This window comes from Hypanus sabinus, chromosome 2, assembly GCF_030144855.1.
Source record: "Hypanus sabinus isolate sHypSab1 chromosome 2, sHypSab1.hap1, whole genome shotgun sequence".
NCBI lineage: Eukaryota > Metazoa > Chordata > Chondrichthyes > Myliobatiformes > Dasyatidae > Hypanus > Hypanus sabinus.
In genome coordinates this window covers 157,761,527-157,787,387 of record NC_082707.1, presented here as the reverse complement: position 1 = coordinate 157,787,387, position 25,861 = coordinate 157,761,527, and the positions used below count along the sequence as shown (strand labels likewise).

Sequence of the window (25,861 nt, the reverse complement as noted above, 5' to 3'; positions counted from 1 at the left end):
CCTACCTACTCCCTGTATTTGCTCTTTAGGATCTCACCCGTTTTCCTAACTATGTAAGTTGCACCAACATGCACCACAGGTTCTGGCTGCTCATCCTCCCCTTAAGGACTTGATCTAATATGGCCTAACTTGGCACCTAGGAGGCAACATATCATCAGGGAGTCTCTTTCACATCCACCTGTCTACTGAATCTCCCATCACCACAGCTCTCCTCTTATCCCCCATTCCCTTCTGATCCACAAAGACAGACAGTGCCAGAGAACTGGTCGCTCTGTCTTTCCCCTGGTAGGTCACCCCTCCCGCCAACCCACAATATCCAAAGCGGTTTACTTGTGAGAAGGGAACAGCCACAGGGGTGACACTGCACTGTCTGCCTTTTTCCTTCTCCTGACGCTCACCCAGCTACCTGCCTCCTGCAATTTAGATGTAACTACCTCTGTAGCTCCTATCTATCCTCCCACATGATCCGAAAATCATCCAGCTTCATCTCCAGTTCCCTAACACAGTCTGCAAGTAGCTGCAGTCAGATGCACTTCTCGCAGGTGTGGTCATCAGGGAGACTGGAGGTCTCCCAGACTTCCCACATCGTACAAGGAACACACCACTGCCCTGGGATTCATTCTCTTTCTATAACTAAGCCAATTTTGTATCCAATTTGACAGCTCCACTTGGATCCCAGTGTAGCATTCTGGACCAGTCGTCCACGTGGGATCTTGTTCAAAAACTTTGCTGAAGACCGTGTGGGCTACATCAACTGCACTGCCCTCATCGGTAGATTTTGTTACTTCTTCATTTGTCATACAAAATCTCTGACAAACAAAGCAATGCTGATTATTCCTCATCAATCTCTAAATTTCGAGTCAAGTCACTTTTTATTATCATTTCGACCATAACTGCTGGTACAGTACATAGTAAAATTGAGACAATGTTTTTTCAGGACCATGGTGCTACATGACACAGTACAAAAACTAGACTGAACTATGTAAAAACAACACAGAAAAAAACTACACTAGACTACAGACATACCCAGGACAGTATTCCAAGTATAAATTAATCCTATCACACAGAATGTTAATTTTCCATTGACATTCCTACAATTGACAGTAAACTCACTGACTTATAATTACCATATTTGAATCAATCCAAAGAAGAAAGCAACCACATTGAAATTCAGTTTGAAAACACACTGGTGGCATTCTTTATGATTTCTTAAGCAATTCATAATCAGTTAATTTGCCTTTGATTTTATTTTGTTGCAATAAAGAACAAACTAAATTTTGCGAGCATTAAGTACTCAAGTAAAATTCAGGTTATGTTAAAAAAAAAAGAATTTGTGACATAGGACCAATATAAGAGAACATACCTCCATTTGTCCTTTTTCTGAAGTAGTCTGACAATAGGGAAGTTTCAGTGGTAGGACTGTTACAGTGGGACGAGGAAGTGTTGGTGGAAACTTTGCTCCTTTGCATGGAATGCATCTGTTGATAATGATATGTTTTAGTTCCAAGGATGTGATTAAATTTAATCATAATTATTAGTTTTAAATTACAAATGCCACTTGCTTGCTATATAATGCAAGTATTAGTAATGCATGTATTAGGTGAAACCAGGTAAAAGGGGAAGTAAGTGGGTGATATATGGGTGAGTGAATGCTATATAATGCAATTGCTATGAGTCTTCCCAATAACTTTTTAAAGCTGCGTTGTTCAGGTTGCCTTACTTGAAACATGCTCATCAGTTAAAAAAAAAGACACTGCCACAGAGAAATTCATCATCACAACCACTGGATTCCACTACGAAGTTAGTACACCATCTTGCCATCTAGCAGAAATAGGACAGTGCAAGCTAGAAGCCAATATCCTCACAAATTATTGTAGACTCAATGGAATTGTTTTTAAGAAGCACAACACGGAAAAGACCCTTCCAGCCTAACGAGCTACACCGCCCAGCCACCCACCTATTTTACCCTAGCTTAATAACCTGTATGCCTTTGACTGTGGGAGGAAACCGGAGCACCCGGAGGAAACCCACACGTCTATGGGAAGGACAAACAAACTTTCTTGAAGAGGGCGTCGGAACTGAAATAGCATTACAATAACTGCTCTGCTACCATGGCACTCATATTTGACCATTTCTCAAAACAAATGGTATTTTTAGAGTAATCGATTACTACAGCACAGAAACAGGCCTTTTGGCCCATCTAATCTGTGCCAAACTGTTATTCTGCTCAGTCCTATCGCCCTGCACCAGGATCATACCCCTCTCATCCATGTACTTATCCAAGCTTATCTTAAATGTTGTAATCAAACTTCCATCACTTCCACTGGCAGATCGTTCAACACTCACACCACCTTCTGAGTAAAGTAAACCTTTAGGTTTTCCTTAAAAATTTCACCTTTCACCCTTTACCAAGAACTTCAAGGATCAAAGTTACAAATTGTAGACAATCCGACATTACTTCTATAATAGTTTACTTGAAGTACTTTCAAAAGCTTTTTGATATTTTGTGGTAGAGTTAAGACTTTTCAAATTTGCAACATAATTCAAAATATTTCCTTACTGTAGTTACAATGTAGACAATTTGAAACATCTGTAGTAAAACACAAACATAAGAAAATCTGCAGATACTGGAAATCCAAAGCAACACACGCAAAATGCTGGAGGAACTCAGCAGGTCAGGCAGCGTCTAAGGAAAAGAGTAAACAGTCGAACCCACATAATACATGTGCTAACGGTTATAATTCTTTCACCTGAGTTGTTGAGGGTTTTCGTGGATACCAATCACCCAGTAATGATCAGACTTGCTCTTGCAATGGTCCCTAGTGTTAGAAATAGGAATCCAGGTCTTCCCTAGAGATCTGTTCAACATTCGCACTATCCCATCCGAATCTGCAAATGCTGGAGTTCCTGTAGAGAAATAATGTTACAAGTTACAACAGTTACTGTACTGAATATGATAATTATTTGGGGTCATGAGTTGATCATATGCCATAACATGTAACAAGGGTGTAACAAGGATGTTAGACGAGGGTAAGCCAGTGGATGTTGTGTACCTAGATTTTCAGAAGGCATTCGATAAGGTGCCACATAGGGGATTGGTGAGTAAAATCAGAGCTCATGGCATTGGGGGCAGGGTTTCAACATGGATAGAAAACTGGTTGGCAGATAGAAAGCAAAGGGTAGCAGTGAATGGGTGTTTCTCGGACTGGCTGGAGGTGACTAGTGGGGTACCACAGGGCTCTGTATTGGGACCACAGCTCTTTACGATTTATGTCAATGATTTAGATGAGGGCATTGAAAACTATATCAGCAAGTTTGCTGACGATACTAAACTGGGTGGCAGTGTGACATGCGAAGAGGACGTTAGGAGAATACAGAGAGACTTGGATAGGCTGGGTGAGTGGGCAGATACTTGGCAGATGTCATTCAATGTGAATAAATGTGAAGTTATCCACTTTGGAAGCAGGAACAAGAGGGCAGAGTATTGTCTGAACGGTGTAGAGTTAGGTAAGGGAGAAATGCAAAGAGACCTAGGAGTCCTAGTTCACCAGTCAATGAAGGTGAATGAGCAAGTGCAACAGGCAGTGAAGAGGGCAAATGGAATGTTGGCCTTTGTTACAAGGGGAATTGAATACAAGAGCAAGGATGTCCTTTTGCATTTGTACAGGGCCCTGGTGAGACCACACCTGGAATATTGTGTACAGTTTTGGTCTCCAGGTTTAAGGAAGGACATTCTGGCAATTGAGGAAGTGCAGCGTAGATTCACTAGGTTGATTCCTGGGATGGCAGGGCTGTCTTACGCAGAGAGATTGGAGAGATTGGGCTTGTACACGCTGGAATTGAGGAGATTGAGAGGGGATCTGATTGAAGCGTTTAAGATAATTAAAGGATTTGTTAGGATTGAGGCAGGAAATATGTTCCAGATGTTGGGAGAGTCCAGTACCAGAGGGCATGGATTGAGAATAAGAGGTCAGTTATTTAAAACAGAGTTGAGGAAGAGCTTCTTCTCCCAGGGAGTTGTGGAGGTGTGGAATGCACTGCCTTGGAAGACGGTGGAGGCCAATTCTCTGGATGCTTTCAAGAAGGAGCTAGATAGATATCTGATGGATAGGGGAATCAAGGGATATGGGGACAAGGCAGGGACTGGGTATTGATAGTGAATGATCAGCCATGATCTCAGAATGGCGGTGCAGACTCGAGGGGCCGAATGGTCTACTTCTGCACCTATTGTCTATAACTATTTCAAAAGATAACAATTACCACAATATGAAGACAATGGATTAAGAACTTCAAAAGAATATTCATCTAATGTTTTAAGTTCTAGTCTAGCATTTTTGCAAAAATATGTTTAGTACTACACTTCCAAAACATTTTTGATTAACCAATAATTCTCAATGTGGTAAAACAATGTTCCAAAATGGAGACCAAAGTGAAAAACCACCAATAACCAATGAAAACAATCAAAGCAAAAATTTGCACTTTTGATTTAATAACCCGACATAAATAATATAAATTAAAAGAATAATCAGTGTTTTTATTATTAAAATATTACCAGGGTAATCCACAACATGAATAACCTATTAGCATAGAACCTGACACAGAAAAATTTCCCTCTGCAGAACTCTCTGGTTTGTTTCTTTTTCTGACATTGCAGTGCAAAATTAAAGGTAAGAAACTGTCATGTTGGTTATTTGAAATTCTATTTTGCCTACGTATTTTCCCCTGCAGCAAGTGTCCTGTTAAGGACATACTAAGATTACCTTCAGCAGAAAAGCCCTGCCATGTCAGATATGACTTTCTACTTAAAGGAAGGGGAACACCATGGAGAACCTGTGACTTTCTTTTTCCTAGTTCCATAAGTTGGACCCCAAGACACTGATCTCCATCAAATCCGGTGCCTGAAGAGAAAAATAAATTTTCAATCATATAACAAATTATTTTAATAAAGGAAAATAACTAAAAGAACAAAGAAACTATATTATCCACAATGTCCTTAAGAGAATGGTGAAACTGTTCTCCTGTTAATTCTACTTTAGCAATGATCACATGCATAGAAATCTCTAAAGTGCTGAGGATTTACCATAAATACATTCTGCTGAGCATTCCACAGAAATGTATTCTGCCTGCTAAATGTTTGTAGTGTTTTCAGTTTTTACCCTATTAAGTTCATAACTATGAAATGTGTTCATGATAAAAAGATCGAGATTCAAGATCCCTATTTATTTATCTATCGTGAGTATATCAAAAGTTTCATTTTTGTTAACACTATTTGTGTCAAAAACCAACACATATTCCAGTGCCAATATAGCATGCTAGCAATAAACATTACAAGTCTCAAATGGTTCAAAATCTCTTGAATAATTTCTTTCACTTCAGCACCTGAATTAAATAATTCAAACCTGTGGCTTATTGAAAATGAACAGCTTTCCCATAAGGTACAGCAAGCTTAGAAAAATTGAATCAGCCTTCAGCAGAAGTGCTCACTTGTAGTTAAGTGCGAGGCCTAAACAGTAAAAATACACTAAAGTGTAACCTAAACAGCAAAAATTAAGCAGCCTAGAGAAAATCTTTTCTCTTCCCCAGGATCATATCATGCACGAAGGCAGAAATACTTAATCACCCAAATGTGTGAGATTTCTTAATCAACTTCCTCAGCAAGTACAAACAGCAATTCTAATTGACACCATTCAGCACAGTCTACCCCACTTCCTTAAATCAGCAGAGCAAGAATGCTATATTCAGCCGAATCAGGATCAACCATATTCTGAGAGCAAGTTAAAAATACTAAATATAAGACAAATGTCTTCATATCAAAACCTCAATATAATGTTGGGCAGATCTAAATAATCTTTTTTCCTCATGCTTTCAAAGAAAAGCAACATAGAAGGATATAAAAGTTTAATGGACAATGTTAATCTAAGACACTTTAAAAAGAATCCTTTATCAACTGATGCTTGGGTAATGTAAGTGCCTTCCAGCATTGTTACCAACGTACATCAGGAAAAGGGCAAAGAATATTTTATTATTAATATAATGTATTTTGCTATGGTGGCATTGCAGTTAGTGCAATGCTGTTCCAGTTGGAGTTCAGAGTTCAATTCCAGCATCCTCAGAAGGTAAGTCTGTACATTCCTTCCTGTGTATGCACGGGCTTCTGTGTGCTCCAGTTTCCTCCCACAGGTATATAGGCATTGATCGTGTGGACAGTCAGAGGCTTCTTCCCAGGGCTGAAATGGCTAACACGAGAGGGCACAGTTTTAAGGTGCTTGGAAGCAAGTACAGAGCAGATGTCAGGGGTAAGTTCTTTATGCAGAGAGTGGTGAATGCGTGGAATGGACTGCCAGCAATGGTGGTTGAAGGCGGAAACGATAGGGTCGTTTAAGTGACTTCTGGATAGGTATATGGAGCTTAGCAAAAAAAGAGTGCTATAGGTAACCCTAGGTAAATTCTAAGGTAAGGACATGTCCAGCACAGCTTTGTGGGCCGAAGGGCCTGTATTGTGCTGTAGGCTTTCTATGTTTCAGTCCAAAAACGTATCAGCTAGTAGGTTAATTGGTCATTGTAAATTGTCTCATGATTAAGCTGGTATTAAAATGAACTGCTGGGCAGCACGGCTCGTGGGGTTGGAAGGGCCTGCTCCACACTGTAATTCTAAATTAAATAAATAAAGACATTTATTTACGATCTGTCTACCAAAGAAAGCAGGATCTCTCAGTGGCCACACATTTCAATTCCACATCCCACTCCCATACTGATATGTCTATCCATGGCCTCCTCTACTATCAAGATGAAGCCACACTCAAGTTGGAGGAACAACACCTTATATTCCGTCTGGGTAGCCTCCAACCTGATGGCATGAACATTGATTTCTCTAACTTCTGTTAATGCCTATCCTCCTCTTCTTACCCCAACCCTGATTTATTATTCTGTCCCTTCCCCTTTTTTTGTCTCTCTCTGTCCCTCTCACAATCACTCCTTGCCTGCTCTCCATCTTCCTCTGGTGCTCCCCTCCCCCTTTCCTTCTCCCCAGGCCTCCTGTCCCATGATCCTCTCCCTTCTCCAGCTCTGTATCCCTTTTGCCAATCTACTTTCCAGCTCTTAGCTTCATCATTCCCCCTCCTGTCATTTCAGATCTCCCCCTCTCCATCCCACTTTCAAATTTCTTACTATCTTTTCTTTCAATTAGTCCTGATGAAGGGTCTCAGCCCAAAACATCAACTGTACTTCTTCCTATAGATGCTGCCTGGCCTGCTGCATTCCACCAGCGTTTTGTGTGTGTTGGTTAAATAAATTTCTAGTCTACTAAAACAATGACATGTCTAAAAATGCAAGAACTTAAGATCCCACTAGGTGGCAGTCTGTATTTCCAGACAGAATGAACCAAACTCGCTCTTGTTAGATCAAAAATGACTTCCAATTAGACAGCAATTTTACTGTTAGAAAATATCCCATCCTCTTTGCAGAGATGTAATCAAAAAATGGGAACAGCCAAATAAGGAGGTGTTCGAAAGGATGGACAAAAGTAAAATCAAAATGAAAAGATTTAAAGGGCGTAACGAGGAGACAGACAGAGTCATACAACACAGAAGCAGTCATTTAGGCCTATTGTGCCCAAGCCAACCATCAAATGAAAACCTTACTGCCCTTGGTCTGTGGTCTTCCTTGCCTTGGTAGTTCAATTGTCTGTCTAGATACATGTTAAATGTGTGAGAATACCTGTGTCCACCACCCCTCAGGCAGAAGTGAACAGATGGATTTCTGTCTGGGCTGCTGTGGGAAAGATAAAGTGGAGATCCAAGGCATGTATACCCTACCACATCATTCTTCCATTACTACTCACACATTCTCCCATTTGTCAATGTCTTCCCTCATCTCCCTCATTTCCTTGCCTACCAAGTACCTTCTGTCATGACAGTCAACATCTTGCTGAACAAACGTCAGTTATTTACTGAGATCTGCGGCCCTCCCACACCACCATGCACAATACTCCAGCCACCCCTCACCAGGTACTCCTCTTACCAATTCCCTCCAAAATATTCCCAACCATCCCTGCAAGATCCTCTTGCCTACCTCCCCAATCATGCTTTCCTCATTTCTTGCCAGTAATAATACTCTCCCGGTCTCTTCTACATTCCATCTAAACACAGCTACTCACAAACATACTTCCACCAACCCTCTTACTGATTCTATAACCCCAGGATTCATTTATTAATTTGACAGCTCCAACAGTTTGGATCTCTCTAGATTAACTAGCACAAACTGGTTACTCTTTATCAAAGATGTACATGATTTAGCAAGGCAGTACTGTGGTTATATTTCTGCATTGTTTTTCTAGAAGTTTGTACTAATGATAATCAAACATGAACTACAGTCCCACAAACAATAGATTAAAACGTTACATTCAGTAATTTAGGTAAATCGGGAACAAACAAACAAACAAGTATCAAGAGTGGTAAACAAGAAACGATTAGTTCTCATAAAAACTCTTCTGATTTGGCTAATACCCCAGAGAAAGAAAAATGCCACATATTCTGCTCCTAAGTCTTTTGGTCTCACGCCATTCTGCCAGGGCACGTGAATATTTATTCAGAATTTTGCTACACGAGTCTCAGCGGGCTTGCTGTTTAATCTCAAACTGAAGTGTCAAAATTTAAAGATAATTTATCCTCTGCAATAACATCAACAATCAGGTACAACGTAGATTCTCAAGTTCAGTTCTTTACCTCGATGATAAGAGATCATTAGTTGTTCCCCGTGTCCTGACATGGAGACCACAGGCCCTGGTAGACTGAAGAGTTCCTTTTGGATACCACCAATGCTGAATATACGAACAATTAGAGCACTTGTTGAAACAGCAGCCCAACCTTGACCAAGACAGATAGCTTCAATGTTTTCATTGTCTGCCAAGTCAACCATCCATTCTTTATTTGTGTCCCTGGAGTTGAAGTGGATACACTGCAGTGTGCTAATTGGTAGATAAACAGAAAGCAGAACGGCTTAATATGCACAATAATTTCCTTTACAAACTTTAAAGTTCAAAGTACAAAGTACGTATATGTCACCAAATACTATGTTGAGGTTCATCTTTTACAGGCATTCACAATAGAATCAATGAAAAACTACACACAAAAACTGACAAGTAATGTGCGAGAAGACAAATTGTGCAAATAAAAAAATAAACAAATAACAACAAATAAATAATACTGAGAACACGAGTTGTTGAGTCCTTGAAAGTAAGTCCATTGGTTGTGTTCAATGATCAGTCCTGTGTTGTGCTAAGTGAAGATGTCCACACTGTTTCAGGAACCTGCTAATAACTGTTCCTAAACTTGGTGGTATGGGACAACTAATCCAGCATTTTATAATTGGACCTTCAAGGAGAAATAAGCAAAATGAATGTGCTGAACAATTTAAGAAATTAATTTAAGAGAGAAATGTGCCCCACAATTCCCGAGGAGCCGTTAGATTATGCATATTTGGCACCGGCAGGGCAAATAAAAAGATGTCAGGATTAAGTGGTGGGGCCATTGTGTGAGTGGGCCAGTGTTAGGGTGGGAAGTTCAGGCTTTGGCAAGGAGAGGTAGAGGCAGTAGGTAGATATTTTTTGTTTAATTTTCCTTCCCTACTACACAGTTAGAACAGTGGGGAAGCCAGGCAGGATAGTGAAATGCTCCTCTTCCTGGTTGTAGGGAGGCATGGAAACATTCAGTGTCCCTGATGACTAAACTTACAAGAAGTTTGTAGCTTCTAGCTACAGCTTCTTCCAGATAAGGAAACAGAATTAAAGCTGGAGCTGGATGAACTACGGATCATTCAGGAGACTGAGGTATTGATTGACAGGACATACAAGGAGGTCATTACACCAAGGTGCAGGACAGAGATAACTAGATGACTGTCAAGAGGAGTGACGGGGATAAGCAGCCAGTGCAGAGTACCCCTGTGACCACTCCGATCAACAACAGGTATACTGCTTAGATACTTTTGCTGGGGGGGGGGGGGGGGGTACCAGAGCATGGACAGATAGTGGAGTGGTTATGGGGAAAGATGTTGTTAAACCTATATGCAACGTCAGGAAACAAAAGCATGGTTGGACTGATGTTGTGAGCAGTGCACATTTCAAAGCAAAGAGTATTGTAGGAAAGGCAAATGAGTTTAGGGCTTGAATCAGCTCATGGAAGTATGACATTGTAGCCATTAGTGAGACTAGGTTGCAGGAGGGGCAGAACTGGCAGCTCAGTGTTCCAGGGTTTTGTTGTTTTAGACATGATAGAGTAGAAGGGACTAAAGGGGAAGGGGAAAAAGGACTGGAAAGGTTATGTGTATGGAAATAAGGAAGGGATGACCACGTTAATGAGATTATATCATAGACCACCTAATAGTTTGCATGGTTTAGATAAGGAAATCTGTAGAAATCACAGACTGCTGCAAGAAACACAAGATTGTAATAATAGTGATAGTAGATGTGGAAAGAATGTTTCCCATGATTAGGGAATCTAGGACAAGAGGGGCATCTATTTAAAACAGAGATGCAAAGAAATCTCATCAGCCAGAAGGTGGTAAATTTGTGGAATTTATTACCACAGGCACCTGTGGAGGCCAGGTCATTGTTGGGTGTATCTGAGGAGGATATTGATAGGTTCTTGATTGGCCATTGCATCATAAGTTTGGGGAAAAGACCAGGGAGTAGGGCTGAGAAGGGGTAAAAAGAATCAGCCATGATTGAATGGCCCAATTCAGCTCCTATGTCTTATGGTCTTATCCTGTAGGAGACTAGTGCAGAAAATGCAGGAGGCCATAGCAGAGATATTTAAAATATCCTTAGTCACTGGTGAGCTGCTGGAGGATTGGAGGATAACTAATATTATTCCATTGTTTAAGACAGGCTCTAAGAATAAGCCAAGAAATTGCAGGCCAGTGAACCTGACATCATTAGTAGTAAGTTATTGTAAGGGACCACATATATTTGGATAGAGAGGGACAGATTAAGGATAGTCAACATGGCTTTGTGCATGGTAGATCATATCTAATTAATCTTATAGGGTATTTTGAGGAAGTTACCAGGAAAGTCGATTAAGGCAAGGCAGCGGATGTTGTCTACATGGGCTTTTCAAGGCCTTTCACAAGGTCCCACATGGGAGGTTGGTCAGAAAGGGTCAGTCATTTGGCAATCAAGATGAGGCAGTAAACTGGATTAGACACTGGCTTTGCGGAGAAGCCAGAGAGTAGATGGTTGCCTCTCTGACTGATGACCGAGGCCTGTGACTAGTGATGTGCTGTAGAGATCAGTGCTGGGTCTATTGTTTGCCATCTCTGTCAATGGCATGGATGATAATGCAGTAAACTGGATCAGCAAATTAGCAGATGACACCAAGATTGGAGATGTCCATGGACAGTGAGGAAGACTTCGAACCTTGCAGTTGGATCTGGGCCAGCTATAGATTTCAAACAACATGCAGTAAAATTCCAATAATTGGCACTCCCATTGTTCCGAAATCCTCATGGATTGGCATCTGGCTCATTTGCGTCTTTCCACTCATTGGGGACCCGTTTCCCCATACTCCTTTTAAATCCACCTGCTTCCTTAGAAAATTTTTGGTGTGCAACATTAGAAGTGTATTAGGAATGTTAATAGGAATAAAACCCATCAGTTCAGAAAATCTTGACAGCTCATCACCACCAAATACCGTGGGGTGTCCGTGTATCAGAAATTTACATTACGTTGACAGCAACAAGAACATCCACTGGTACAGATTCTTCTTTAAAATGAGCAAAAGCGCTTTCCTGGTATACTGGGCAATGATTCACTTGTGTTTGTGGGAGCTTTGAGCCAATAACCTGCCGCGTTTGGCTAACGATGCTTCAACATATCAAGGGAGTAAGTTCCATTAAACGTTTTTATTCCTAGCATGACAACATGTTGTCCTGGAGTGAAGGAGGAATAACTATTTGCAGTTCCAGCTCCTAACCATCATCCAACAGCCAGTGTACACAACAAGCTTGAACAGAGCTACAACAGGCAAATAATGCCATTGACAAAGTCCCGCACAATCCTGAAGTTTAGAACACATGCAATCCAGAATGTGTTAGCTAAATGGAATCAAAATTGACTTGGTGACAAGAGATAGAGGGTGGAGGGTTATTTTTAAATTGTAAGGTTGTGGTAATGAAGTTCCACAGGGATCAGTGCTGAATCTCTTGCTGTTTGTCATATCATCATCATTATGTAGCAGGTCACATGATATGGGCAATCATGGTCTTGACCACTATTGTTCTTGGCAAATTTTCTACAGAAGTGGTTTGCCATTGCCTTCTTCTGGGAGGTATCAATGCTCATCAGAGATTGTGTGCCTGGCGTCAGTGGTTGGATAACCAGCTACACATATGACCATCCACCACCTGCTCGCGTGGCTTTACGTAACCCTGATCAGGGGTCTAAGCAGGTGCACACCTTGTCCAAGAGTGGCCTGCAGACTAGAAGAGGGAAGGAGTGCCTTACGCCTCCTCTGGTGGAGATGCACCTCCACCCCACCACCATTATTTGTCATGTGGAATAATGACTTGTATGGGAATGTAAGTGGCATGATTAGTAAGTTGGCAAATGACACCAGATTCAATGCTTTAGTGGACAGTGAAGATAGTCTAAAGTTACACTTAGGTCAAAATCAATTGGAAAAGTGGGCAAAGAAATGATAGATGGAATTTAAATCAGGAACATAAAGGGACGGGAAGTTAAACCAGGGTGGGATATGCACAGTGAACGCTAATGCCCTGTGGAGTGTTACTGGAGAATGTGATTGAGGGATGCAAGTATAGAGCTCCCTATAAGTGGGAACAGAGTTGGACAAGATAGTGAGAGTGGCACATGGCATGCGAGGCTTCACTAGTCAGGGCAATGGGGTTTAATACAGATTGCACAAGTTGGCATGGATGAGTTGGTCCAAATGTCCTGTTTCCATGCTGTACAATTCTATGATCAGTGCATAAGTTGTTCAGGATAGTATCCAAGGCATAACTCTCTCAGCTGCTTCATCAATAACCTTACATTCATCTTGTATTCTGAATCAAGATGTCTGTACAATATTTACCTGTGTTCACGACATATCAGAAAGTGAAAGTGTCTGGATGCAACAAGATCTAAGCAACAGGCAGATAACACACAGCTGCCAGGCAAAGACCATCTCCAACAAAACAAAGTCTATAATCTGTAACCCCGGCTTTCAAAGGCAGTAACATTGCCTCATGCCCTAGTTTATTTACTATTGACTAGAAATATAATGGGACAAGCTATGCTAATAATGTGGCTACATGAGTCACCCCATAACCTAGTGATTAAATTTGCCTGGAAGAGTGCAACCAAGACTGGCTCCTTGACTGACACCTGATACATGACCCTAAAGGCTCATTCCCTAAGCCACTAGCATCCTGAGCTTGTACTCTGCAATCTACAAAATGAACAATGAAGACTCAACTCGACTACACTCACTGCATCTTCCAAGTCCATGATCTCTACATTGCAGAAGGAGAGGAATACAGTTCCACCACCTGCAAGTTTCCCTCCAAGTCTCAATTATCTGAATGGAAATGTAGAGCATTTCTTCATTATCGTTGGGACAATATCCTGAAACAGTGGTGGAAAGGGTGAGAAGTGGGTAATACTTTACCTAATGAAACATTTCAAGGCACAGATCATTGCCATCTTCTCAAGTTCAACTAGGGACAGAGAATAAATAATGGTCATAGCAATGACATACACACACAGCCCCTAAAGAAAATCGTCACATGCTGCCTACTGGTCTAGTGCTCTCAGAGCTGCCAACCAACCTCCTGCTATAACATCAACTGAAAATTTACACTGATATGCCAATACCTTCTTCCCGATCTTTACTGATTATTGATCTCTCAACATCTCAAACTTGAGATTCACATCTTTGCAAATAATAAGAGTTGAATGCCTGGCACTCCCCATCTCAGTAATGAACAAGTTTCTCTATTCATCTTGCTCCAGTCTCTTACACTTGTCTCACTATTATGGCCGGATTGATTGTGCTCACTACTTCAGTGCTAGTACATTGTTATGCCTTTGAAGGAAAATGGGGTGTGCATATAAGAACATCATCACTTCTGAATTCCTCGCCAAGTCACACTCCTGTCAGAGTTGGAATGGATTATTAACATTTCTTAATCATCAGTGACTTCCTGTTCTCCTTCCCTACCAGTACTTTCACCAAACACGCTCAAAGTTCATTTTTCCCAGGATGATTATTTATAGAAGATAAAGAAGCCTTGCCAGAAATGTACACACTTATGAGTGAATTTTAAAATAAACCTAAATGTCTTGTGTTGTGTGTTGCTCATGGAAATTACTAACACAATAGAATTGCAGGTCAGATTTCGCCCACAGACTGAACATTTGATATTGTCAAAGGAGGGAGGAATTCTGAATTACAACCACTGAGTAAACATTCAAGGATGATAGTCCAGCCTAAATCTCTTGATGGTATTAAGCACTGGGTGCCATAGTAGCAGATCAGTTAGCACGACACTATTACAGTTCAGGAGTTTTAGCTCAGAGTTCAGTTCCAGTGCCATTCTGTAAGGAGTCTCACATGGAATGAGTGGGTTTTCTCCGGCTGCTCCGGTTTCCTCCCACAGTCCAAAAACATACCGGGTAGGTTAACTATTTATTGTAAATCGTCCAGTGATTAGGTTAGGGTTAATCAGCATTGTGGCATTGCTGGGGCATGTGCTCAAAGGGCTGGAGGGGCCTACTCCACACTGTATCGCCAAATAAAATAAAAAATAAATCAAACGAACAATTAAAACAGACCAATAAAGATGACTAAAACATCCACCCTCCGTAATTTTACCTGGGATGTTCATCAGATTTTGCACAGGCCAATAACACTGCTTCATGTGATAAATCTGCCATGGTATGATTAAGAAAGTTACTCAAATGAATTGCGTGGTGTATAGAGGTATCGTGGAATTCTACATCTATAGCATTATCTTGATCATCACTGTAGCAGCGAATAATACCAATGGAATTCCAGACCTAAAAACAAACAAGCATATTACAATAAAGAAATACTGTGACTTAAAGTTAACATTAACAGTGTTTGAAGCAAAAATGTTAAAAAAGAGTGGCCTTGGATCATAGCAAATCAATTTCATACACAACTATATACACAAGATTTTAACTCGTGCATCATTGCATTTCAACAAGAACAGAGCTTCTAAATGAATTGCAACATCATCTTAACAAAGCAAAGAAGCATGACTATAGTTCAAATATAGTGTCAAATATAAAATCTCTTTCATTCATTTATTGGAAACTGCTTTGTTATATCCGTTACTTGAAAGGAACTGAGCCCATATTATACAAGTAAAAAGTTACTTTTTATAAAAATCCCAAAAATAGTAGTCAGGGACACCTGCTACTCAAAAAATTATTTTGGTCCACTTGCTCTTTACTGCCTACATTAACGGCCAAATCAACATAGCTTTATCAATATCACAGACCTGGCACAGTCCTGTCATTTTGTGTCCAAACACAATTTAACAAACACATTATAGTCACACCGCTAAATTCCATCAACTAAGCCAAGAAAATTACAGCTGTACCTCTTCCATAAGCTCAGGAGTAATACAACTGAAATCTAAATGTAAACTGAAAAGCCATTAGTCTCATTCAGCACAAATCAAAATTACCCCAGAATCACACCCATATAATAAGACCCATAATGAGGTTTCATGATCTAATTTAAGCAATGTACACTAAGCTTATTCAGTAAAGGAATGCTTTGCCTATGTCAAAACAAAATCTGATGCTACAGAATAAGGCAAGATGGAGGTATGCTTAGCGACCTTTTACGGGCCCAACAAATGGTGCAGATGTCTGTCTTAAACATTTTTCTTGTGATGGCAAGACTCTGTTGAACATTGGTAATACCAAATGCTACATCCAGTTCATTGCTGAGACCAATGGTGAAGCAGCTGTGTGGTCTCATTGTTGTGAAACAAGGTCCTGGGGGAGGAGGTGCCAGAGGCAACCTGGGAGGGATCAATGTGTGCCAGGTGCGCTGGAACCCGTGCTGGGTTGGAGGCTGGCCTTCGCAGGCTGACTCTCTTGTCAGTGCTGCTCCCCGGAAGTCAAGCTGGACTGCCTTCATCTGCGACTGACACAGTGCGAGAGGAGGAACCGTTTGTTCTTGCAGAAATGTGGCTCCAGTACAATATCCCATGCACCATTAATCTTCAGAACATGCCATTCAGAGACTTGAGCTAATATTATTTTGTGACTGAATGTGCTATCGTAACTATATGTGCTGTGTGCAACTTTATGTACTGTGTTTTGCATCTTAGACCCAGAGGAATGCAGCTTCATTTAGCTGTATACATGAGCATGGTTGAATGAATTTGAATCACAAATCACTGCCTTAACCATCAAATGTCAACAACATGAACATCTTCAGTGGATCTAGAGATCAGTGAACAGCCAAGTGGTAAACAACAAAAATAATTACACACAATGATCATTCATACATACATTCCTCCTGCCAACACAAGGAACCAGCGCTAGCCGTAAAAGTGCGAGGGGCGCTGGGACTTTGCAGACCTCAACAGTGGGTTCAATTTGGGCATTACAACAATTAAGCAGCATTCTGCAGAGGCAGAAGAAAAATGAACCACATGTAAAGTGCTAAACTGCCTTCATAACCATCATTCCCAAAACCCTGAATTCCAGTAACACTTGGTCTGCCCAATGCCTGCTTATTGCCTACATGTTTGAAGATTTGACAGAGGTCCGAAGGAGAACTTCAAAATAATGACCAAAATGGGAACGTAACTGGCTTTGAAGGATAGATATGAAAAGATGATCATTCCCTCAGATCAGCTCTTAATTCTCTTGAAAGAAAGCATACTAAATATCACAAAACTGTGGCATCCTAACATATTGGCTTTAATCAGCATCTACTTTAAAACTGCGTCAAGGAACAAATGTAAAAATTTTTGTGCAATGGGAATGTTTTCTCTGGTAGGAGAATCTAGAGCTAGGAATTACATTTAAAAGTAAGGGATCCTCCATTTAAGATACACAAGGTAAGGATTTCCATCTAAGAGAGTTGTTAGATTTTGGAACTCTCAACCTCACAAAGCAGTGGAAGCAATCTTTGAATTTTTTTAAGACCGAGATAAATGGATTTACAATATGAAAGGGCTGAAAGGCTTCCAGGGTTGTAAGGAATGCAGAATTTAGTTTATAATGAGATCAGCCTTGATTTTCTTGGATGGAAGAGCATGCTCAAGAGAGTAAGTGGTCTATTTTTGCTATTTACTATGTCCGGATATGCACGCGCTTGACAGTTGATAGCACTGTCAAGAGTGAAGGGTCACCTCATTCAATATTCTGCACCCAGAAAAGGAAAGCATGTACCAAAGGCAACAAGCCCAACCTAAGGGCCAGGTATACGTAGGATGGTTGTTTATTTTGTATTTCATATAAGATGTCCAAACAAAGCTTACCAGCAATGCTGCTTACCATGAACCGATGTGAGAGGTGAGAGGGTGTGGAACACGGCTGAAAAGGCTTTTGCTTTGGTGTTGGCAATGGTCCAGTGTATCCAACAGAAACTGGTGCTGCTTGTGCAATACTAGCATGGTCGTCATCGTCATCGGCCACTTTATCTAGATGGTTGGGAGATCCAATATCTGAAAGAAATTTATAGTTTAAAAATGTGATTGAAACATTCCTATGCTTCACCCTCTGCACTATTACAAAATAAAAACCTGGTGATTATAATAACTGCTGTCTCTATTAATTATATTTATTTTCATTAATTATAAAGGATTGAAATAGTTTCCTTTGTTAATGGATCAAATAAGTCAGGACATAATGCAGTTTGAAACTCTTTGTTCTGGCACACTTGGGAAATGAGTGATGCTGAACCACAGAAATTGCTCCTATTCATTTCCTCTGTGGAAAACTGTTCTTGAGTACAGGCGACCCCCCCCCCCCCCCCCCCCGGGTTAGAGACATTTAGGTAACAGAATTTTGCCTTTGTAGAATCCACTAATCATGGCTCAAAAATTTGAAATACAAGATAAAATTTGGTCTCAAGAAACGTGTGCAAAAAACATCAAAAGTATCAATTGTATTTCTTGACAGTTGTGCAGACAAAGCAGCTTCATTTTAAAAGGAATAAATAAATCTCTATATGGACTTTTTTGTTCAGGAATGCAACAAACACACCTCCACCAGCCACAACTCCAAAATCATTACCTGGTATTTGTGTGGTGCAACTACCTCAGTGCGGTATGGATTGCCTCAATTTGAGGATATTCAAATAGAAGCAGCTTTCATAGAAACTGCAGCAAATATCCTCACATCTAGCCACATAATGGGAAAGGATTATGGATGAGGCAGCAGAAAATGTTGAGCCCAGGACAGTGCCCTTATGAACACCTGCAGTAACTAAGATGATTCCACTTCAATAAAGGCATCTATGAATGAGGTAGGACTCCAACCAGGCTTTACCCTTTCCCCGTGCCTGTTGACTTCAATTTGACCAGGGCTCCCCAGTACCAATTCAGTGAAATGCTGCCTTAAGACTGGCATGCCAGTCTTAGGTCCACATTTGGACTAAGATTGTGACAGCATCTGCAGCTGTAACCCTACTGAAGCCCAAACCAGTCAATTGTCAGCAAGTGCCTTATCATAGCAAATTAGTGTCACTTTCCACAACTTTGTCAGTGCTGGAGAGAACACCAATCACATGATTATATAAGCAGATTGGATTGGTTCTGCAATTGTGGACTTGATTATAATGGAATAGTGCCACACCATGATTTTACAGATTGTTGTAATCCACATTTGTCTAGTTAAAGGTCGACAGCTGTTTCAAGCTACCACGTCTGACTTGATTCTGCCACACCTCACAATCAAAGATATCCTGACTGCTAAGTCATTTGTATAATGTTTCTCAGCACATTCAAAAAATTTTCAAACTGGTTACGGAAGTACATATTCCCACACAAAAAGTTGTGCTCATTTAAAATCAGTAATTTCGAATGCAAGGAAACAGAAAATATATTTTACAGATATAGTAAGATGGATTTCCTTTTCCCCCTTTAAAAAGCACTGTTAAATCGCCATTCCTGATCCTTTACTCAAAAAAAATGACATCTAGTTTACTATTCTTCACCACTGTGGTTTAAATTATCATGAATGATGAAAATAAATTTAAAAAAGCCAAAAGGATGGATGCAACACACATAAAATGCTGGAGGAACTCAGCAGGCCAACCAGCATCTATGGAAAAAAGTACAGTCAATATTTCCGGCCGAAACCCTTTGGCAGGACTCATCCTTGTCTCTTCTGAGGATGGATGCATTGATATTTTCACAAAAAAAAATCATTGCTCCTCATACCATGTGAGTTATCATCTTCAATTGCCCGATGATATTGAGACCGGTTGACTATGCCTATCACATTGTCATCTTCATCATCATCATCTGCTAATGGATGCCTTATTGGTGATGACTGTGACAGATAGGTTTCTTTTGTTGTCAAGTCACCACTGTCTTCATCAAACAAACCATCCACTGTAGCAGCAGTGGAATGCGAAGTCAATCCCTAAACATAAAAAAATCCATTAACGCATAGTAACTGATTTGAGCTGAAGTATTTGAATCTTTAATAAAGTACCATGGATTCCAGATAATTGGAACACATCGGGATAGTACATTTGGCCCAATTAGGCAAATGCCCCAATTAGCCTAAGTTTCGTGGAAATGATTAAAAGGGTATTTAAAAAAAGACAAATTATCGTCTGAGTAATAAATTATGTATTTAAATGAAATACAGAGCCAATTAGAACACTACCGATATTACTACAGTACTATAAAGCTGTGTATTAGTTCCTAATAGTTGTCAACAGAGGAATTAATCCAGTGTATATTACCATGTTCTTTTGATTATTGTAAATTAACAATTCTTTGTAGTACCTAATATGTTGAAGAGGTGAAATTGTTTCATTTTCACTCCTGGCCATTTCTGGCACCTCCAAGCCTGAATGCTTCAAACTGCAGCGAGCAAAACAATTCTGAATTGTCGTACTACTTATTTCTTGCCAACTATCAGTCACAAAAACCACTGCTTTTTGAACACAAACACATGCAACCGACACCTTTTAAAACTGTTTGCTCTAAGCATGGTGTAGTGTCTAATGGCCTCACAAAAGCATGCAACTAATGCTCATTGCAAACTGTTTGGCAACAGTCTCTTGTCCCAATTAAGTGCCATAGTGTCCCAAATAAATTAACAGAATCTAGGCTATTTTCTCAATTAATTTTTGATTTTTAAGAGCTGTCCCAAATAAGCAGCTGCCCCAATTAACCAATGGCCTAATTAACTGGAATCCTCCATGTTTTTAAAACAAGCAATAAAATCAAAAATGTTTATATGAAGACAGCAAAAGCACTTTAGAGTGTGGAACAAACATTTGTTAATCAAAGTTAATTAATATAACAATTTTCTGCCAAAGAACATAGCAATAACACATGCACTTAAGCTGTGCATGCACTAATATAAACACACAATATTTATGAAAATAGATTTAGCACAAAGGCACAATTAAATAAAGGAACTTTAACTTTATTTACCATTGGTCACCACCTCACAGTAGCATGTTTAAAAAGGACAGAGGGCATAACACTAAATTATACATGGAACTAAACACCTGTTAACATTGTTTCCGACTTACTTTGCTGCTAGCATCTGCCCAAATCCCTTCAAACATCCCCAAATTTCCTTCAAAATCCGTATAAGCTAGATTTCCTTTCAAAGGATGCCATGCCATTGCACATATTCGATAAGCCTTCTCATGCCGCAATCTAAGGAAACACATTTTATAACACTTAATATATATTTGACATTTACCAACTCTTTTGAAAGACAGCAAACAGACCAGCTGCAGAAAAAGAAGTTTTATTGCTGAAACAGCTGCAATGCCCCAGGGTTGTGTGTCGGGCCCATTGCTGTATGTTCTGCTCACGTATGACTGCAGGACCAAACATCTAAGTAATCATGGTCAAGTTCACCGATGACATGAGAGTGGTGGGGCTCATCACCAATAACAATGAGATGGCCTACAGAGAGGAGGTGGAAGATCTCTAAGTCTGGTGGTAGGCAGATAACCTCTTCTTCAATGTCATCAAGACAAAGGTAATGGTCATCAACTACAGAAGAATTCACACCCCTCTTTACACATCAGCAGCACAGCAGTGGAAACTATGAGCAGTTTCAAACCCCTAGGACTGGATATATTGCGCAACCTCTTAAGGTCCCAGAACACTCTCTACACAATCAGGAAAGCTCACCAACATCTCTGCTTTCTGAGGAGGCTAGAGAGCTGGACTATGCACATCTATACTCATGTCTTTCTACGGATGTCCAGTAGAGAGCACCCCAACATGCTGCATGGCGTGGAAACTGGACTGCAACAGACAGGAAGGCTCGACAAAGGGTAGTCAAAACTGCCCAATGCATCACCAGCACATTTCATTAAGGAACGAGGCTTGGAGTTGCAAAGAGTGAAAGGTGGTAAGTGGGTGGGGTGATATTTCCACTAGCAACACAGTAAATAAAAGTGACAAAATTATCTGCCTATTATCACAAGAACGAAGAGGAAGAATGAAAGCTCTAGACTTCTGCAAGTTCTAAACCACATATGATAAATAGGCCGAAATCAGTATGGTTTCCTTCAGAGGAGAACTTGCCTAACAGTTTGGTTGGAATTCTTTGAGGAAGTAACAAGCAGGACAGACAAAAAGTCAGTGGATATTGTTTACTTGGATTTTCAAAAAGGTCTTTTGAAGGTGCAACACATGAGGCTTTTGAGCAAGATAGTCCATGGTAGTACAGGAGTACAGGGAAAGGTAGAAGCATGGACAAAAGACTTGCTAGCTGACAGAAGGCAAAGATTAAGAATAAAGGGTTGGCTGCTAGTGACTAGTGAAGCTCCACAGAGTTCAGAATTAGGTCCCCTACTTTTCACGTTATATTTTCACGATCTGGATGACGGAACTGATGGCATTGTGGCCAAGTGTACAGATGATACAAAGATAGGTGGAGAGGCAGGTAGTGTTTAGGAAGCTGAGAATTTGCAGTAGGACTTGGACAGATTGGGAGAATGGACAAAGTAGCAGATGGAAAATAGTGCAGGAAAGTGTCTGATCATGCCCATTGGTAGAAAAAATAAAGGTGTAGTCTACTTTTTAACGGGGAGCAAATTCAAAAACTGGAGGTGCAAAGGTACTTAGGGAGTCCTAATGCAGAACATCCCTAAAGAGTCACAGTAGCAGTTAGTCATAGAGGCAAGTCCAGTAGCGTAACACTTTACAGTACCAGTGACCAAGGTTTGATTCCCACAGCTGCCTGTAATGAGTTTATACATTCTCCCCATGCCTGTGTGGGTTTCCTCCCACAGTCCAAAATAAAAAGACATACAGGAAAGTAGGTTAATTTGTCATTTGGATGTACTTGGGTGGTGCTGGCTTGTTGGACCAGTAGGACCTTTTACTGTGCTGTAGCTCTAAATAAAATAAAATTAAAGCAAGGAGGCAAAGTAATGTTTGCATTCTCTTCTGAAGTTCTTGAATATAAAAGCAAGGATGTAATACTGAGGCTTTTCAAGGTGTGGTCATAAGTGCAAGAGATTCCGCAGATGCTGGAAATCTTGGGCAACACACAAAATGCTAGAGGAACTCAGCAAGTCATAGGGCATTTATGGAAGAGAACAAAAATTCAATGTTTTGGGTCGCGACACTTCATCAGGACTAGAAAGGAAGGAGACAGAAGCCAGAACAAGGCGAGTTTGGGGAAGGACTACAAGTTGGCAGGTGATTGGTGAGGACAGGTTAGGGAGGTGGGTGGGGGGGGGGGTGAAATTAGAAGCTAGGAGGTGACAGATGGAAGAAGTAAAGGGCTGAAGAAAGAATCTCACAGATAGGATAGTGGACATGTCACAATTTTCCACTCTATATTCCATCTAACAGTCTTGTGCCCATTCACTTAATCTATAGCTTTTTGTGATTTCTTTAGAACATATTAACCTATTTATTTTAGTATAATCAGCAAACATGGCTACAGTACATTGAAGTGTTTTTATCCAAGTAATGAATATAGTTTATAAATAGTTGAGGCTCCCAGCACTAATCTATATATTAGCCAACACTAGTTGCTGACTGCCAATCTGAAAAAAATGACCCATTTATCATTACTCATAGTTTTGATTTTAATCACTCCCCTGCTTTTGGCATTGCATATTTCCGATCACTCATGAGTTTCCAGGAGCTAACAGGGAAAAAAAGTTTTTCACTTTATCTCAAACCTTTACTCTTAGGGTAAGCACATAGTCCCAAATTTCAAGGTGTCCAGCTGGGGGAAACAGCTTCACAATATCTACTGTCATATCGTTTTAACCAATGCTCAGATTTCCTTTAACAGAAAAAAAAGGAAATCTAACTATTGCACAATTCAGTATGAGCTTGTATTCTAAATTCACAAATGATAACAAAGTTTCACAAATTACTAGCAGCATTATACCTTTCTACACATTTTTTCGTCTGTACATTCCATACTGCCATGGATCCATCAATACTCCCAGCAGCTACATAATCACCACATGGAGACCATGATACAACATTTAATGGCTGGAGGAAGAAAAAGTAAGAATATAATTTATTCATGTAATTTTTGAAGATTATCTTTTATGCTTTTCAACAGTATCCAAGTCTCTATGAAATAACTTTCAATTAGCAAGAATACTTTAACATATAAATACAAGAGTATTCATAAAACAAACAATTTCCTCCAGAAACATTCCATTATTTTGGTTAAAACATTGATTTTTCTATGATATTCAAAACACTAATGCTATTTTCAGTTAAGTATTTAGTTGTGTCAAACTATTCCTGATTCATTAAATCATTTTCCTAATGTATTACATGTATATCTATTTTCTGCCGTTATATCCAAGAAAACTGCTTTTAATTTTGATATAAAGCTTACCATCGTAATGCTGTCATCTGAAAGATTGGCAACATTTTCCCAGGATTCTCTTTCATACAGTTTTACAACTTTTTCGACTGGAACAGCCAAGAACTAAGTGCATGTACCAAACAGAGAATAAAAAGTTAGACTGAAGAAAACTTTCAGACATGCTTATGTTATTAAATATCAAAACATAATATCCCAAATCTGTTCAGTCTCTGCTCCTTTAACCTATTTTCAAAGTTTATCAGATGAGCTCTGAAGAAACCAATCACCATGCTTAAGACACAGTGCACATTGTTCAAGATTGATGATTTGCAGTAAATACATCCAGTTTAGAGAACTAATTCTCACTTACAAATATTAACAATATCCCACTTGTCACTTACAACCTGCTTCAGAAGAACAACCATCAAAACTTAGTAAGTGCACACTAAATGTTGTGCAGTAGGACAACACAAGCTAAAGCAATTTGAAACGATTTACCTTTCCAGACTTCGGTTGCCACTCAAGTCTGCAGATGGATGTAGCACGGTTCACCTCATTGAATTTGGTTAGCAATGGCCAACTAGATGCAAGTGTCTTCAAAGCAAAAAGGACAATTGCCAAACCTATTAGACATGCCATGTTGTAAACCACATAGAAGCAATTTGAAATACTAGTTTCTTTTCATGAAAAAGCTTGGACATATCATGGAACATTCCATCAAGACCAAGGAACTGATTGTGGATTTCAAAGGAAGAGGAAGTTGGGAGAATACATAACAATCCTCATTGAAGGAACAACAATGGAAAGGATCAGCAGCTTTAAGTTCCAGTGTCAGCATCTCAAAGATTCAATCCTGGCTACAATACATCAATGTAATCATGAAGGCAGCAAACCAGTGGCTCTACTTTGTTCAGAGTTTGAGCATATTTGGTATGCCACCAAAGACTCTACCAAATTTCTACAGATGTAAAGTGGAGAGCATTCTGACTGCTGGCATCAGAGCCTAGCGTGGAGGCTTCAATGCACAGGGCTGTAAGAAGCTGCAGAGGGTAGTATCATGGGAACAACTATTTCCACCACAGAAGTCATCTTCAAGAAACAGTGTCTCAAGAAGATGGGATCCATCAGCAAAGATCGTCACCATCTGGGACATTCCCTCTTCTTGTAACTACTATCAAGGTGGTACCTTAGGAGCCTGAAGGACATTACCCAAAACTTTCAGAACAGCTTTTTCCCCTTGCCATCAGATTTCTGGAAGGCCCATGATCATTATCTCATTATTCCTTTTTCTTACACAACTTTTGTAATTTATATATCTTTGCACTGTTCTGCTGTCACAAAGCATGAAATTTAACATCGTATATCAATGATAATAAATCTGATTCTGACTTCTACAGATATACTGCAGAAAGTGTCCACATGTTGCATCAATGGGAGGCATGGCAATTCAAAGGCACAAGAACATAAAACATGAGGTGCTACCTCAAGAGCACAAAGTTCAAATTCATTGTAGATTAACCCTCAACTCTGACTTTGCATGGGACTTAGATACAGACTTCTCCACCTCAATACATAAGTCAAATCATAATTTTTCTTCAGAACATTTTAAAGAATAACACAAATGGTGCATTTTCATTCCTAATACCAATCACATAATGTAAACTATAAGACTTATCCAACTAACCTGATCAGTTATTTTCCAAATACATACTAATCCATCACAGCTGGAGGAAGCCTGAAAAATAAAACACCTTGAGATTATTATGAACAAAGCTACTGAAGTATTGAACTGCACAAGAGTTGTAAATATTGTATGCCACT

The 25,861-nt window shown here is 39.9% G+C and overlaps 1 protein-coding gene across 2 annotated transcripts in view; it reads right to left on the bottom strand.

The window, feature by feature from the left end:
- Nucleotides 1-25,861, bottom strand: part of wdhd1 (WD repeat and HMG-box DNA binding protein 1) — a 78,306-nt gene that overhangs the window by 28,443 nt on the left and 24,002 nt on the right. For both annotated transcript variants that reach the window (XM_059957607.1, XM_059957615.1), the window contains exons 6-17: nt 25,725-25,775; nt 24,539-24,634; nt 24,071-24,163; nt 23,606-23,712; nt 20,763-20,892; nt 19,429-19,633; nt 17,540-17,709; nt 14,868-15,052; nt 8,724-8,965; nt 4,761-4,898; nt 2,751-2,907; nt 1,364-1,478 (exon numbers count right to left, since the gene is read on the bottom strand). In XM_059957607.1, the coding sequence (XP_059813590.1) occupies nt 1,364-1,478; nt 2,751-2,907; nt 4,761-4,898; nt 8,724-8,965; nt 14,868-15,052; nt 17,540-17,709; nt 19,429-19,633; nt 20,763-20,892; nt 23,606-23,712; nt 24,071-24,163; nt 24,539-24,634; nt 25,725-25,775 (1,689 nt within the window). The remainder of the gene's footprint in view (nt 1-1,363; nt 1,479-2,750; nt 2,908-4,760; nt 4,899-8,723; nt 8,966-14,867; nt 15,053-17,539; nt 17,710-19,428; nt 19,634-20,762; nt 20,893-23,605; nt 23,713-24,070; nt 24,164-24,538; nt 24,635-25,724; nt 25,776-25,861) is intronic.